The sequence below is a fragment of the Vidua chalybeata genome, chromosome 5, assembly GCF_026979565.1.
Source record: "Vidua chalybeata isolate OUT-0048 chromosome 5, bVidCha1 merged haplotype, whole genome shotgun sequence".
In the NCBI taxonomy this organism is placed as follows: Eukaryota; Metazoa; Chordata; class Aves; order Passeriformes; family Viduidae; genus Vidua; species Vidua chalybeata.
In genome coordinates this window covers 20,881,598-20,894,353 of record NC_071534.1, presented here as the reverse complement: position 1 = coordinate 20,894,353, position 12,756 = coordinate 20,881,598, and the positions used below count along the sequence as shown (strand labels likewise).

At 44.4% G+C, this 12,756-nt stretch overlaps 1 protein-coding gene across 3 annotated transcripts in view; it reads right to left on the bottom strand.

The window, feature by feature from the left end:
• Positions 1-451: 451 nt before the first annotated feature.
• MYH9 (myosin heavy chain 9) overlaps positions 452-12,756 on the bottom strand; it is a 78,145-nt gene continuing 65,840 nt past the window's right edge. For all 3 annotated transcript variants that reach the window (XM_053942055.1, XM_053942057.1, XM_053942054.1), the window contains 16 exons: positions 12,440-12,652; positions 11,850-11,994; positions 11,169-11,375; positions 10,106-10,210; positions 8,766-8,918; positions 8,152-8,400; positions 7,446-7,658; positions 6,558-6,770; positions 6,041-6,202; positions 5,225-5,353; positions 4,792-4,880; positions 4,467-4,590; positions 3,175-3,383; positions 2,647-2,755; positions 2,173-2,345; positions 452-2,005 (listed from right to left, as the gene is read on the bottom strand). In XM_053942055.1, coding sequence (XP_053798030.1) covers positions 1,885-2,005; positions 2,173-2,345; positions 2,647-2,755; positions 3,175-3,383; positions 4,467-4,590; positions 4,792-4,880; positions 5,225-5,353; positions 6,041-6,202; positions 6,558-6,770; positions 7,446-7,658; positions 8,152-8,400; positions 8,766-8,918; positions 10,106-10,210; positions 11,169-11,375; positions 11,850-11,994; positions 12,440-12,652 — 2,614 coding nt within the window. In that variant the 3' untranslated portion in view covers positions 452-1,884. The remainder of the gene's footprint in view (positions 2,006-2,172; positions 2,346-2,646; positions 2,756-3,174; positions 3,384-4,466; positions 4,591-4,791; positions 4,881-5,224; positions 5,354-6,040; positions 6,203-6,557; positions 6,771-7,445; positions 7,659-8,151; positions 8,401-8,765; positions 8,919-10,105; positions 10,211-11,168; positions 11,376-11,849; positions 11,995-12,439; positions 12,653-12,756) is intronic.

The window sequence follows — 12,756 nt, the reverse complement described above, 5'->3', positions numbered from 1 at the left end:
CGTGTGCTCCCCAGGGAAGGAGTTTCCTGTAAGCTGCACCCTCCCTGCTCCTTGTTTGCCAGACTGGCCCTGGCAGCAGCCCCTGCTGGCAGCTCAGGCCCCTCATGCTGAGAGCCAGCACCTCCTTCCCCATCGCTGCCACCCAGGGCCCGGCCCAGCCCCGACCGCAGCTCCCAGCCCAGACTCTCTCAGCAAGGTCTGAATCTCTGCCAGCACAGGATGGGAGGGACAAGCTCGGAGATGGGAGCTGCTGGTGTTGCACTCCAGCTTCTCCTGCCCTGGCTGGAGGACCAGAATGTGCTTGTGACACTCCAAGGAGCCAGAAAGACTCTAATATGGGCACAAGTTTCTTATTCAATTTCTGGCAAAAATGTAACAAAAAGAGTTTCTGTGGCCACACAGGGTCTTCACTGCACCGAGGAAAGGAGGGAAGGGCAACACACGCACACACTGCAGCACATGGATAATCTTTATTGGTAACATCAGTGGAGCACCAGTAAACGATTACTGACTGTAGTGGTGACACACAGCTGAGGCACATGCTAAGGCACTTTTATTATATAAAAAAAATTTAAATTCTTCTGTGACAGCAATTGGGACAGGAGGCTCCTGCATTAGAGCGCTTCAGGCATACAGTATGGTGCTTCATATTTAAATCTTACTTTGCTCATAAGTAGGTCTAAATGCAGCATATACAATATGGTTAAGAATACAGGTAAATCCAGCAGCCAGTGTACGGTGTAGAAAAGTAGACTATCTATATATAACCATGGTCCCAAGAGAAAGGCAGTGATAAAGACCTTTATTTTTTTTCTTAATTACTTATTACAAGAAATACAAAGGCCTTACATATATCTGTGCAGATTAAAGGGTTTTTAATATACTCTTAGTCAATGGTGCACAATAACTAATCCCAACACCTGGCTACAGAGCAGGTGCAAGAGGCTTGGACATGTCAATAAGAGGAATTTCCCTCCCCTTATCCCCACCCTCTGCCCACTAACCTATTAAATTCCTCTAGATTCTGTTTATTACCATTAAATATATTTGGTCCCCCAGAGATTCTCAGACAAGCACAAGGACATTACTCTGCTCCCCCAGCCTGTCATTAACTACTGGTCCACACTGCCTTAGATGAAACTGCTCAGAGGCAGAGACACAAACAGGACATCATTGCACTTCAGAGATCTGTCCAGACAGGAAAAAGAAGAAGGGAGGAAAAAAGAAAAAAAAAATGGGGAAAAAAAAGGACACAAGGAAAAAAAACCACAGAGACAACTTTGGCAAGTCCCCCAGGTAAGTGGTCCCAAGAGGAGTTTTCCTCTTCAGCCCTCCCTGGAAACACATGAAAGAAGAAAGGGCAAATTGCTATGGCCAAAGCACACCGTTTTTCCTGAAACTGCTCCCAAACCACATGGGTGGGCAGATTAAAAGAGGCAGAAGTCTGAGGTCACTGAACATGATTGCCGAAAGCAAACAAAGAGGGAGGGGAAAGAATACGGGACAAAGCTTCCCTGCAGCTAGAATTGAAGACAAAAGGAGATTTACAGCAAAAATAATATTTCCCTAGCCCCACTCCCTCCAAACTGTAAGGATTTACCAGCAGACATGGCACAGACAGTTCTACAGGCCTCTGCAGTGGCCAAACTGCTGGTCAAATTTCAGAGCCCTGACTCTTTGGCATTAAATACAAAGAGGATTAGGAAACCGGAAAGAGGAGAAAACTAGGAACACAGATGCCCGATGGCTCCAGACACACAGACCTGGCCTTGCTCTGCAGGTCCCCAGCCAGTTTTGGAGGAGAGGGTTTGCTGAAAGTCCAATGGAAGAGGGGAGGGTAGGTGGGTCACTCCCTCACATGTAACCTGGGTCAAATGGGAGGACTTATTCAGTAGCTTTGGCATCGCCAGCATCTGCCTTGCCATCCACTTCCTCATCAGACACCGACTCTCCCGTTCCCTTCCGGACCATCCGGCGTGTCATGACAAACGGCAGGTCCCCACGCCTAGGGAAGGACACATGGCATGTCAGCAATGTTCCACAGAACTCACAGGCAGGACAGGCTCCGGGATGAGGTGGGGAAGCACCTGGCCCCGCTCTTTGCTGTGGGCAGCTGCACAAAGCCCATGCTGCACTGGCTGTCAAGGCGTGGCACAAAATGCTCCTCCTTACCTGAGTTTGCTCTTCAGGGAGCTGACTTCTCTATTCATCGCATCTGCTGTTTCAGTGGCATCCTCCAGCTCCCGCTGGAGCTTCCTACGGGATGCATTGGCTCGCTGGGCCTCCTCTTCTGCTTCCTCCAGCTGGCGCTTCAGCTGCTTCAAGCGCATGTTTGCCTTGTCCGCCTGAGCATGTATGGGGCAAAAAGTAATAAGAACTCAGTGTTTCCCCAGAGTTGCAGCACAGTCATTAGAGCAGTAAAAAGCAGAGTTTCCAAAGCCCCCTCCTCCCTTTCTGAAGGGAATTGCCTAGGACTTGAGAGGTCCTAGTTTTTCTTTAAAAGAATCACATTTTCATCTGTCTCATCTTGTAATTCTTACAGTGACAGAGAAGATGAGAAATCCATAGGATGGTGAATGCCTTGGTCGTAGAAGGGAAAGCCTGCCCCCCAGAAGACTTGCAGACACTGCAGGGCACTGTACCCACCTGATCTTTGAATTGCTCAGCATTACGCCTCTCATCATCCACCTGTAGCAGGATGTCTTTCAGCTTCTTCTCGGCACGACGCACCTGTTTGCTGGCAGCCTGGCGCTCCCTGAACACAAACACAGAGGGGCTCAGACAACTGCTTATCTCCCACTGTCCCCAACAAGATCACCTGACCTGGACAAGTTAGAAGTGAGGAAGATAGCAAAAGTCCTCCTTAACTTAGGAAGAAAAGGGGATGGGAAGCTATGTTTCCCAGAAATTACCAAAAGGCTGATGTCACATGGGCAAGAGCTACAGAGGGGGCAACAAGTGTACCACAGCTACAGTTTTAGGAGTGATTGAATTCAGAAGAAGCTGTAAGTGAATACTGTGAAAAACAAGGAAGGTGTGCCAAGATCTTACTTCAGCACTACCCTGTATACCTAGGATGAAGCTCTCATTCAGACAAATCAGAATTAAGAAGAGCTTAAAATCCCAGAAGGGATGGAAGCTTGTAAAGCAGACAGAGTTTCTCCTAGTACATACTTTGTCTCCATGTCCAACTGCTCTTCCAGCTGTGCTATCTTTGCTTCCAAGGCTGTGATGGTAGCCTTGTACTTGGACTTGACGGTGCTCTCCATCTCCTGCAGTTTGACTTTGAGCTCCTTGTTGAGGCGCTCCATCTGCTGGCGAGCGTTCTCGTTCTTCTGTGCGTTGCTGCGCTCAGCGTTCAGGTCGGCGTTCATCTGATCGATCTGCACGGACACAGAGATAAGGACTCCTCAGCACAGCCAGTGCTCCTGCCTGAAAGGCTCATTTATTTCTCAGACTCAAAAAGAACAAGGACCCTGAGGGTGAGCTGAATACTTGGAATAACTCTGATGCAGAGGGAGCTTTGAGAAGGCAGGACACTTCTCAAAGTATCTTAGTTTACCCAGATTTTCAAAGTAATTCCTTGAATAACAGGTTTATCAACCTCCTCTTAGGACTAGCTAAACTTGCCAATCACACATTCACTGCCCTCTGGGGCTAAGGCCATGGTCTGGCACTTAACACAGTATTTATCAGTCTCAATTACAAAAATCCTGAGGCAAGTGGATCCAATATATGTGCTTTACTAATTTATTGTTTATTTGCTGTCTGTCTACTTCCAGTACAAGGCAGCAGCTTAAAAATACTGACTTTCAGAGGTAAAAGGGCGAGAACTTGCCTATTTCCAAGCCAGGGCTCTGGCTGATGGTCAACCATGTAGAGAACTACACTCTCATCTATCAGAATTAATGAGCTTTCTGGAAAATCATCAGCCCAGATCCTTGACTTTGGAGTGCTAAGAAAATAACATGCTTGACTCTCAAAGTTGGGCAGACAAAATATGGCACACAACAGGCAGATCAAGGTCATGGTTTCTATAGCAGCCTAACAAATATCATATGTTCAGTCCATTTGCAACAGCATAGAACTGGCAGAAAAGTAATTTTCCAAACACATTGTGGCACTCTTCAGCATGTCAAGTTGGAGCAGCATGCCACAGATCAACTTTCTCAATATCCCTTAAATAGAGAAAAAAGAGACTGGGAGGGGGTTGGTTTGGTTTTAAATAAACTTGGGAGATTGTTCCAGCTACCCGGTGATTTTAAATGGTCAAAGCCAGTGAGTTAACATAATTTTGGCTGCTATTTTCTGTACTGTGGTATTCAGCTGTTTCATCTTGCTCACACCTATGGCCTTCTGAGGGTCTGCACTGTGCACAAGGCAGCTGCTGGCATTACTCAGAGAACAGTTTGACAACTCACAAACACCAGAGAACCCCCACGGGCCGCTGCAGCCTGAACAGGTACCTGAAGATTTGCCTTCTTGAGCCGGTCATTGATTATCTCTGTGTTGCCCTGTTCTTCTTCTAACTCCTCCTCCAGCTGAGCTATCCGTGCCTCCAGGCGCCTCTTCTCCTCCATGGCCAGTGCTCTACAGGACAGATAGGCATTAAAGCAACAGTGATGGCATCAATGCCTTGGGGAAAACTCACCACTTGTACACAAAATTAGCTCAGTCTTTAGGGACCAGAGGGGATACAGTGTGTGCTACAGTCTACATAAAAAAAAAAACAGGCCAAGAAGTGTTTTCTCACAGCAGCTCCTCCTCCCTCAGACCGGGAACGTTACTCACCCTTTACCACTGTTGTTGGCAATCTCATCAGCCAGCTCATCCCTCTCTTGCTGGGCTTGGCGCTTGGCACGTTCAGCAGCTGCAAGTTCCTGGAATGAAAACGAGACGGACAGTGATCCAATAGGAAACTACCAATTAATGCAGCACAGGAAAAAGGAGTTACTGGTAATGGCTGGTATGGTCTCCAGCCTGATCCAAAGCTAATTCTATGACATGGCCTGTTCCCTGTCCACCCCACAGCTTCCTTTGCTTTGCACACTCCTATCACAGCTGTCAGTAAAGGGCCAAATTCTGCATTTTGAATTGTACCTCATATTTGAGCAGAGCAAAAAGTACAAAAGAAAGGAAATAAACACTCCAGCTTAGACTGCTGCATATAGTTCTTGGCCAAAGAAAACAAACCAACTCTTAACTTGCATGCATATTCCATTACCTCCTGCAACTGGATCATCTCTGCCTCCATGCTCTTCAGCTTCTTCTCGTTTTCTTTGGCCTGTGCCAAGATCTCTTCTCTGGAAGTACGTGTGTCCTCCAATTCCCGCATGTAATCCTTCATTTGTGCCTGAAAACAGAGAATAGAAAGGGATGAATTACAGAGCACTCATACAAAGAGATGTGGTTTGTTTGTCTTATGGGAAACATGGATGGAAAACAGAAATAGGGATTCATTACTCTTCAGGAACCACAAAGGTTGCTGTAAAAACAAAAGGAATCATCCTTTTTGCATTTCACAAGTAACATGTAAAAATATCAATTGAAGCAAACAGGATTGCTTTTTGTAGGAAAAAAGTTTTGTCATATAAATGGACAGGGAAGGGAAGGTACAGGAAGCTTTCTAGTGAAGCAATGGAATGAACCATCTAGGGAGGATTTAATTTTTCCTAAGAACAGGTCAGACAGCTGCTTGCAGGAATTTAAAAAGCACAACAGAGCCATCTTGGGGCAGGAGTAGGCCTAAATGTTATTTAAGGTCCTCTAGATTTACAGTTCTGTAATCCTTTCCAAAAACATGGTGTTTGAAGTAAGCACTAGAGTGGACTTTGCCTACAGCTTGTCTCCCCGGGAGTTAAACAGGTAGATTGGGATTAGAAGGATGCTTGAAATGCCAAAAAATCTTTCACAGTGAACTGCTACAAGATTCTGCTGCTCTTGTGACACTGATGCAATATTCTGGTGAGGTGAAATCTTGCATCCCGTTTCCCTGGGTAAAAACTTTGCCCTGACAGCTGAAACAGCTGCAATGCTTCACCTGCAGTTTGCGCAGCTGCTTGATGGCTTCTTCACGATTCTTGTTAGCAGTGTCTATATGGCTTTCCAAATCCTTCAGGTCCATCTCGAGCTTCTTCCTGGCAGCCACAGCCATGGAGCGCTGTTTTCGCTCATCCTCCAGTTCTGCCTCCATCTCCCGAACCTGTGTAGAGCAGCAGAGGCATCAGCATTTCAGCTCCTTCCTTTCCCAGAACTCACTTCTCACATTCCCCTTTCAAAGGCTGCAGAAGTGCAAGCATGTGACTTGTCTTCATTCTCCCTGGCAGGGGGATGGGGCTGACATTCCTCACTAATAAAGTCCCACGGGTTCCTGTGATAGACAAATACTATTGGAACAATCACACACACAAAGGAGGAAGTCTGTCACAGCTTTGCAATATTGCCTGGAGTATTAACATAAACAACAATCTTTGGATTGGCACTGTCTGCCTGACCATCTTTGGACACAAGTGCCTTTGTGTACAGAATGCATTGAGGATTTACAGAGCAGTTCTTACTTGTCTGATCAGCTGTTTCTTCTTCTCTTCATTCTGTTCATCACGGCCCTGGAGGTCCCGGTCAAACTGTGCCTTCATAGCCTGTTGGTTCACTTCCAGACGCAGTTTGGCATCCTCTGTGGCCTGCAGTTCATCCTCCAGCTCTTCCAGCTGGGTCTTCATCTCCTCCACCTGCTGCTCCAGGGCTCGCTTAGCTTTCTCCAGCTCATGGACCTACAACACAGTACCACACATGAGGTTTCTGCAGAGAGTGCAGACAATTTAATCTACCCTAACAGGAAAAAAGGTTAAGAACAGCCACTCACATCAGACAGGATACAAGAACACTGCACCTGTCCCTTGTATTAGGGCAGATGCATGCTGCTAGTCTGAACCACAATTACTGTTAGTTCTGGTTGTGTGTGTGTAGGTGGTGGTGGGGAAAAAGAGAAAAGCATTTGTCAGCCCAGTCCTGACTTAGTGAAGACTTATCAGAGCTGGACACCTCTGGTTCTGGCAGAATCTAAGAAAATAGTTTTTAGCTTCTGAATTGATTCTTTTCCTTCATTCATGTAACTTTTTTTTTTTTTTTTTTAATATTGGAGGTTATGTCTTTCACTGCCTGATTAATTGCTGTATTTTACATATCAGGTTCGCACCATACCCTCACCTCTGCCACAAGGATACAAGGTAATTTTCATCTTTGCCACTGCCTCATTTGGGTGATTTCCAACCCACCTTTACCACTTACTGATGTGATACAAACATAACATTCACAAACTCACAATGTATCCAGTACTCTCTACAATGTTCCTCTGTGTTACCACTGGCATCAGCTTTTTGCACTACAGAAGTAACAGTATCAACTGTGTGACATTTCCTGCCCAGACACTTCAACTGAATACTTACACTTTTCCCAACATCATCCTTTGAGCTCATGAGATCTTCCATCTCTGCACGGAACTGCTTATTGATTCGTTCCAGCTCAGCCTTCTCCTCTATGGCTTCTTCCAGGGCTCTGGCCAGGGACAGGGCCTTAGTCTCCTTCTCCCGGGCCTCTGCCTCAGCGCGGTCCCGTTCCTCAGCATACTTGGCAGAGATGGTCTTCTCCTCTGCCAACAACTACAAGAGCACAGCATCAGTATTCTGAGAAATTACTGATCATTTGCTAACAAGGTAAACATGCATCTTTTCATCAGGGCCTTCTTAATAGTGCTCTTCCATGGATAGAAGGAATCAAGAAAATGCAGCTTCAGAGAATGAAGCACACCATCCCATCTCTAACAGCTGTGCTGACCCCGTGTAAACAAACCCCTGATTTCCTAGGCCTCCAACCTATTACTTTCAACCTTCTCTGAGATGATTTGCAAATGACGCTTCAAACTCCATCTTGGTTTTGATATAAATGTTATCCCTTTGAGAAAAGGAACATTGCTTAACTTCCTATTCATAGAACAAAATTAATTCATTTCTATTAAAGCTTTTTTCTCCACTCTACATACTCTGCTTTAGTTCAGAAATAAATATGCATTCTCCAAGCAGTATTGCTTAGGTATTCTTAAAGCAGACCTATCAATAAGATGTACCTACTAAATGCTTATGACTGAAATCATACCTGATCAAACTTCTTCTGCTTCTTCTCTAGGTTGGACACGATCTGCCGCTGATGGTCCAAGTCCACAGCAAGGTCATCCAGCTCTTGCTGCAGGCGGGTCTTTGTTTTTTCCAGCTTGTCATACGCAGCTGTCTTCTCTTCATATCGCTGGCTCAAGCCCTCCAAGTCCTTCTGCAGCTTCTTCCTGGCTTCCTCTGCTGACTCAAGGCAGCCGAGACCATCATCCATCTTCTTCTTTGCATCTATTGCCTAAAGGACCAGGATTGCACATGAAGCCACAGAAAATGTTCTGTGCAGTTTACCAGCACCAGAAGTTTAGGACTTTCAAGTAAGAGAGTTTGTTCATTTCTGAAGGTACTGCTCCCTGCTCAGATAATACTGTGTGACTGAATTCCCAAAGGAATTCCTGGATAGAAATCTACAAGCAGTTCATATGGTTACTATCAGAGACTTCTTCATTTCTTCTCTCACCCAAATCAGCAAAATCACCCTTGCCCAGGAAAGTTTGTGTTACTAGAAGTCAATTCTGCATTTGAATCTTACTTGTCTCAAGACAGACCTGTACTTATCCTTCCTCTCTAAAGTCACTGGTTTACGGGATGCAGACACTGTACCTGTTGCTGAAGAATAGAGATCTGTTTCTCCAGGTTTTTCTTTGCCTCCTCCTCTTCTTCCAGTTGCTCCTTGAAAGCATTCTTCTCATCCTCCATTTGCTTCAGTTTAGTGCTGAGGCTCAGTTTGAGGCGAGTCTCCTCCTGCAGCAGCTCCTGTAAAACAAACACCCCAGTGGAATTCAGCACCACTCGTTGGATTTAAAGGCTCACAATCCTCATCCACTCTCTCCAGGAGTGCTTCTGAAGTTGAGTTTAAGCATGCAACTAATTTCACAGATAAGACAACTGAAGACAGAATTTAAATAACTGCCTTTCAGTGAGTCAGTATAGAAACAAAATATTCAGAAGGGTCCTATTCTCTCCTACACTCTAATCATTAAAGTACACTCCTTGCCATACAAGGCTTTCTCAAGGTCTTACCACACAAGCTTTTCCACAGTCCTTTCTCAAGTCCTCCAAGTAGCATAGAAAGTATTCAGACCTTTCCCGACAACAGCATGACTGTACTCTGCTACGTGTCTCTCTCATATTCCAGTACCAAAGGAACACACAACAGGCCCAAGTGCTCTTGCATGGTTAAAAACAATGTTGGTCTCAGCAGAACTGTACAGCACTGGTCATTTACCAGCTTAGGGCACAACAGCATTGACTGACTTATGCTGCCAGTGCTTGAGCTGAAGGATCTGTAAAGATTAACCAATCTTCAAACCTAGTGCAGAATTTTTGTATTGTGCCCTGTCTTTGAGTCTGTTTTTTAAAGAGTAGTAAAGTAGACAAAACATCAATGACTGTTCAAGGCTACTTATTATTGATGTGCTCTTCCTTTGCCTTCCAACCTTCTTAGCACTCCATGCTTGACCTTAAGAGTCATATTCTGCTAACTGTAAATGTATGTTTTTCCCAAAGTGTAAGACTAAGGATGATTTAATTCCTGAAAAAACACAAAATTATTTGAATCTATCACTTCTTCAACATTCACTGGGAAATAAAACTTTCTGCTTAATTTGAAAAATTTACTGGAAATCACACACATGTGCACACACACATACAGACACCCTGTCAAACACTTGACTATGAAGATCTCAAAATAAGAACTTCAAAAAGTATTGCAGTCAGTTGAAGCACTAAAGTGCTCTCAGGTGGAAAGGTGATAGAGCAGGACTTCTAAGCCCAAGACAGGGAAAGTCACATATGTTCCACAGGCTGGGGAAGCAGAAGGAAGATAACCAGCTTGTTTCTTTGAATTGTTGTATAATCAGTACTTAATGGCATCCAGAGTGATTTCTCCCTTTACCAATGTGTAACAGACACACAGTTGCCTTGGTTTCCAAAGCTCTCACCTGTGTATCCTGAAGCTGTGATTCTAGAGCAGAGAAATCCTTTGCTAATTTGATTGATTTACTGTCAGACTGGTTCAGAAGACCTGTGACATTGTCCAACTCGACCTGAAGGAGAGATCAGAGTATCAGTTACTGAATGCATCAGGAAAAACAAAGACAGGAAGAGGTGAGCAGCTATGAGACCTAAAACTGAAAACGGAGGCACCTCTCAACAGGAGAGCAGGTGTATAATCTTTCTAGAAAAGAACACATCATTTCTACAGTCCCAGTAATTAAATATGAGAAGCTGAAAAGATTTTTATTTCAGATCACCTCTATTGCAACAGCCTTCTGATCGGGTTGCAATCAGTTTGGGTTAAGGCCTGTATGAGATTTTAGCCTGGTAAGCAATTGTAAAATTTTTTATCAAACTCACTCTTTTCTATTTTATACTATCTGCTTCAGGATTATATCTAGAGTCTCAAACTTACTTTGAGACTTTCATGCTTCAAAAGGTTGTGCATATGGACAGTGTTTGACTTTTAATGACGACCCTCCATAAAGGAGAAGGCCAAAGACAATGTTTCATGTCACTCTAAGGGATTTGCTGCTCCTTTGAAGAAAGGAGGAGAAACCCATAAATTCCCACATCATCTTTGAGCCATCAACCATGTGACAAAACTGCCAGACACCATCTCCCACGTGAGTTACACAACCACCAGTCTGTGTGTGCCACTCCAGGGGCTCCAGCAGCTGAGTGCTCACAGAGCTGTGCTGTGCAAACCACTGCTTTCAGGGGACACAGACACTGATGCATGAGCCTTACAAAACTCAGGTTTTTTTAATAACAGCAACTGGTTATTTCACCTTCTCAGGGCTGCTTGAAATAAGTAACATCAATCCAAATATTCTGGTCTGGCAATGAGTTAAGGAGTTTGCATAGCCCTTGGGAAGCAAATGATGGATTTGCTGGCTTTAGGAACATTATCCTCAGGAGGTGAAGAATTTTTGAACTAGCCACGGGGAGACACCACCTCTTCTCTTGAGCCCTGGGCTGAAGCGAAGCAAGACCCATGCCACTCACCTGCAGTTTGTTAACCCTCTCAGCCAGTTCAGTCTTCACTCTTTCACCTTCTGTAAATTTCACCTGCAGCTCCTGGAGCTGAGCATCCACTTTTTTCCGCTTGTGCTCAGCATCGCCTTTGCCCTGCAGAAGAGCCTTCACCTCATTGGACAGTTCAACCTTCTCACTTTCCAGAGCTTGTTTTGCTTTTTCAAGATTTGCTTTCACCTGAAGAGGAAAAGAAAAGGCAACAAAACCACTCAGACTTTACATATGGCAGGATTCAGTGAGTACATGTTTTTCCAACAAGCAAGCTAATGCTCTGTGTTTAGCAGTTAAGTTGCAGACTGCTTACTCAGAAAAAAAAAAAAAAAAAGATGAACAGCCTGTCACTGATTATCAGGAGACAATCTAACAATCAACAAGACAATCTAACAAGACAACAATACAGAACAAAGTCCTGCACCATCAGCTTTCCAAATTAAATGTTGTACAAGCTAACAAGTGCTAGCAGTGAGAAGAATGTCTTGGCTGTACTGTATAACATGCCACTATTTAAAACAGCTTTATATATGCTTCATGGAGAAAAACCATCTACCAAGGGAAGAACAACACATGTATGAGTATCCTGAACACTTTGTGCCCTTCTGCACTGTCATTTCAGGTCGACTGCTTTGGCCCTGTGTTTTCTGTTCCACGTACCCGTTTGGTTTGCTCTAACTGCTCTGCCAGCTCTTCAATAGCTTGTGAATGTTTCTGCCTCATCTCTTGGATTTGAGCTTCATGAGTCTTTGCCTCATCTTCAAGAGTCTTCTTCAAAACTGTTACTTCTTGTTCTCTCTTTGACCTGAAAAATTCACAAATTCCATTTAGATGCCAAGGAGGGAATCAAACAGAGACGTATATCCACCAACAGCATCTCTAATGCATGAAAATGCCAAGGTCTGTTTAGGCTATAAATATACTTTTCAAAGGTAGCACTTAGCGCTGCATCCTTCTTAAGTGCAAGCTGGCAGCATTATTTCTGCCCAAGAAGCAGCAACAGCCTGAAAGTACCAATGTTTCTTTCAGGGGTACCAGTAATACTTTGGCTAGGGAGCAAATCAACTTTCTGACATCAAGTGAGAATGCAGTCTTGACTAGGGCTTGCACACCACCTCCTTCTGTAGTCACTGAGGCTGCTAACCAGTGATAAAGGCAAAGACTTGCTATGGTAAGAAACTGAATATAGCAAAATTATTAAAAACAGCCAAAACTAAACTTAAATAAAGATAACCACTCATTGGAGTTACCTCAGCTCCTGCTGAGCAGCTGTAGAATCTAGTGTGTCTTCTAGCTCTGTTTTCAATGCTTCCAGCTCTTCTCCCAGATCCCGCTTCTGTTTTTCAGCTTTATTCCTGAATGCTCTCTCTGACTCCAGGTCTTCCTGCAGCTCAGTGATCTGAGATTCAAGTTCCCTGATCTTCTTCAGGGCCATGTTCTTCTGAGCTGCCTCTTCTTCCACTCTGTGTTCAAAATAAGGTTCTGGTCAGAGCAGACTTAAACCATACACAAATTAAGACAACCTGTCCTACTAAAAATAATCAAGAAAAGCTGGTATTGGTCAGCT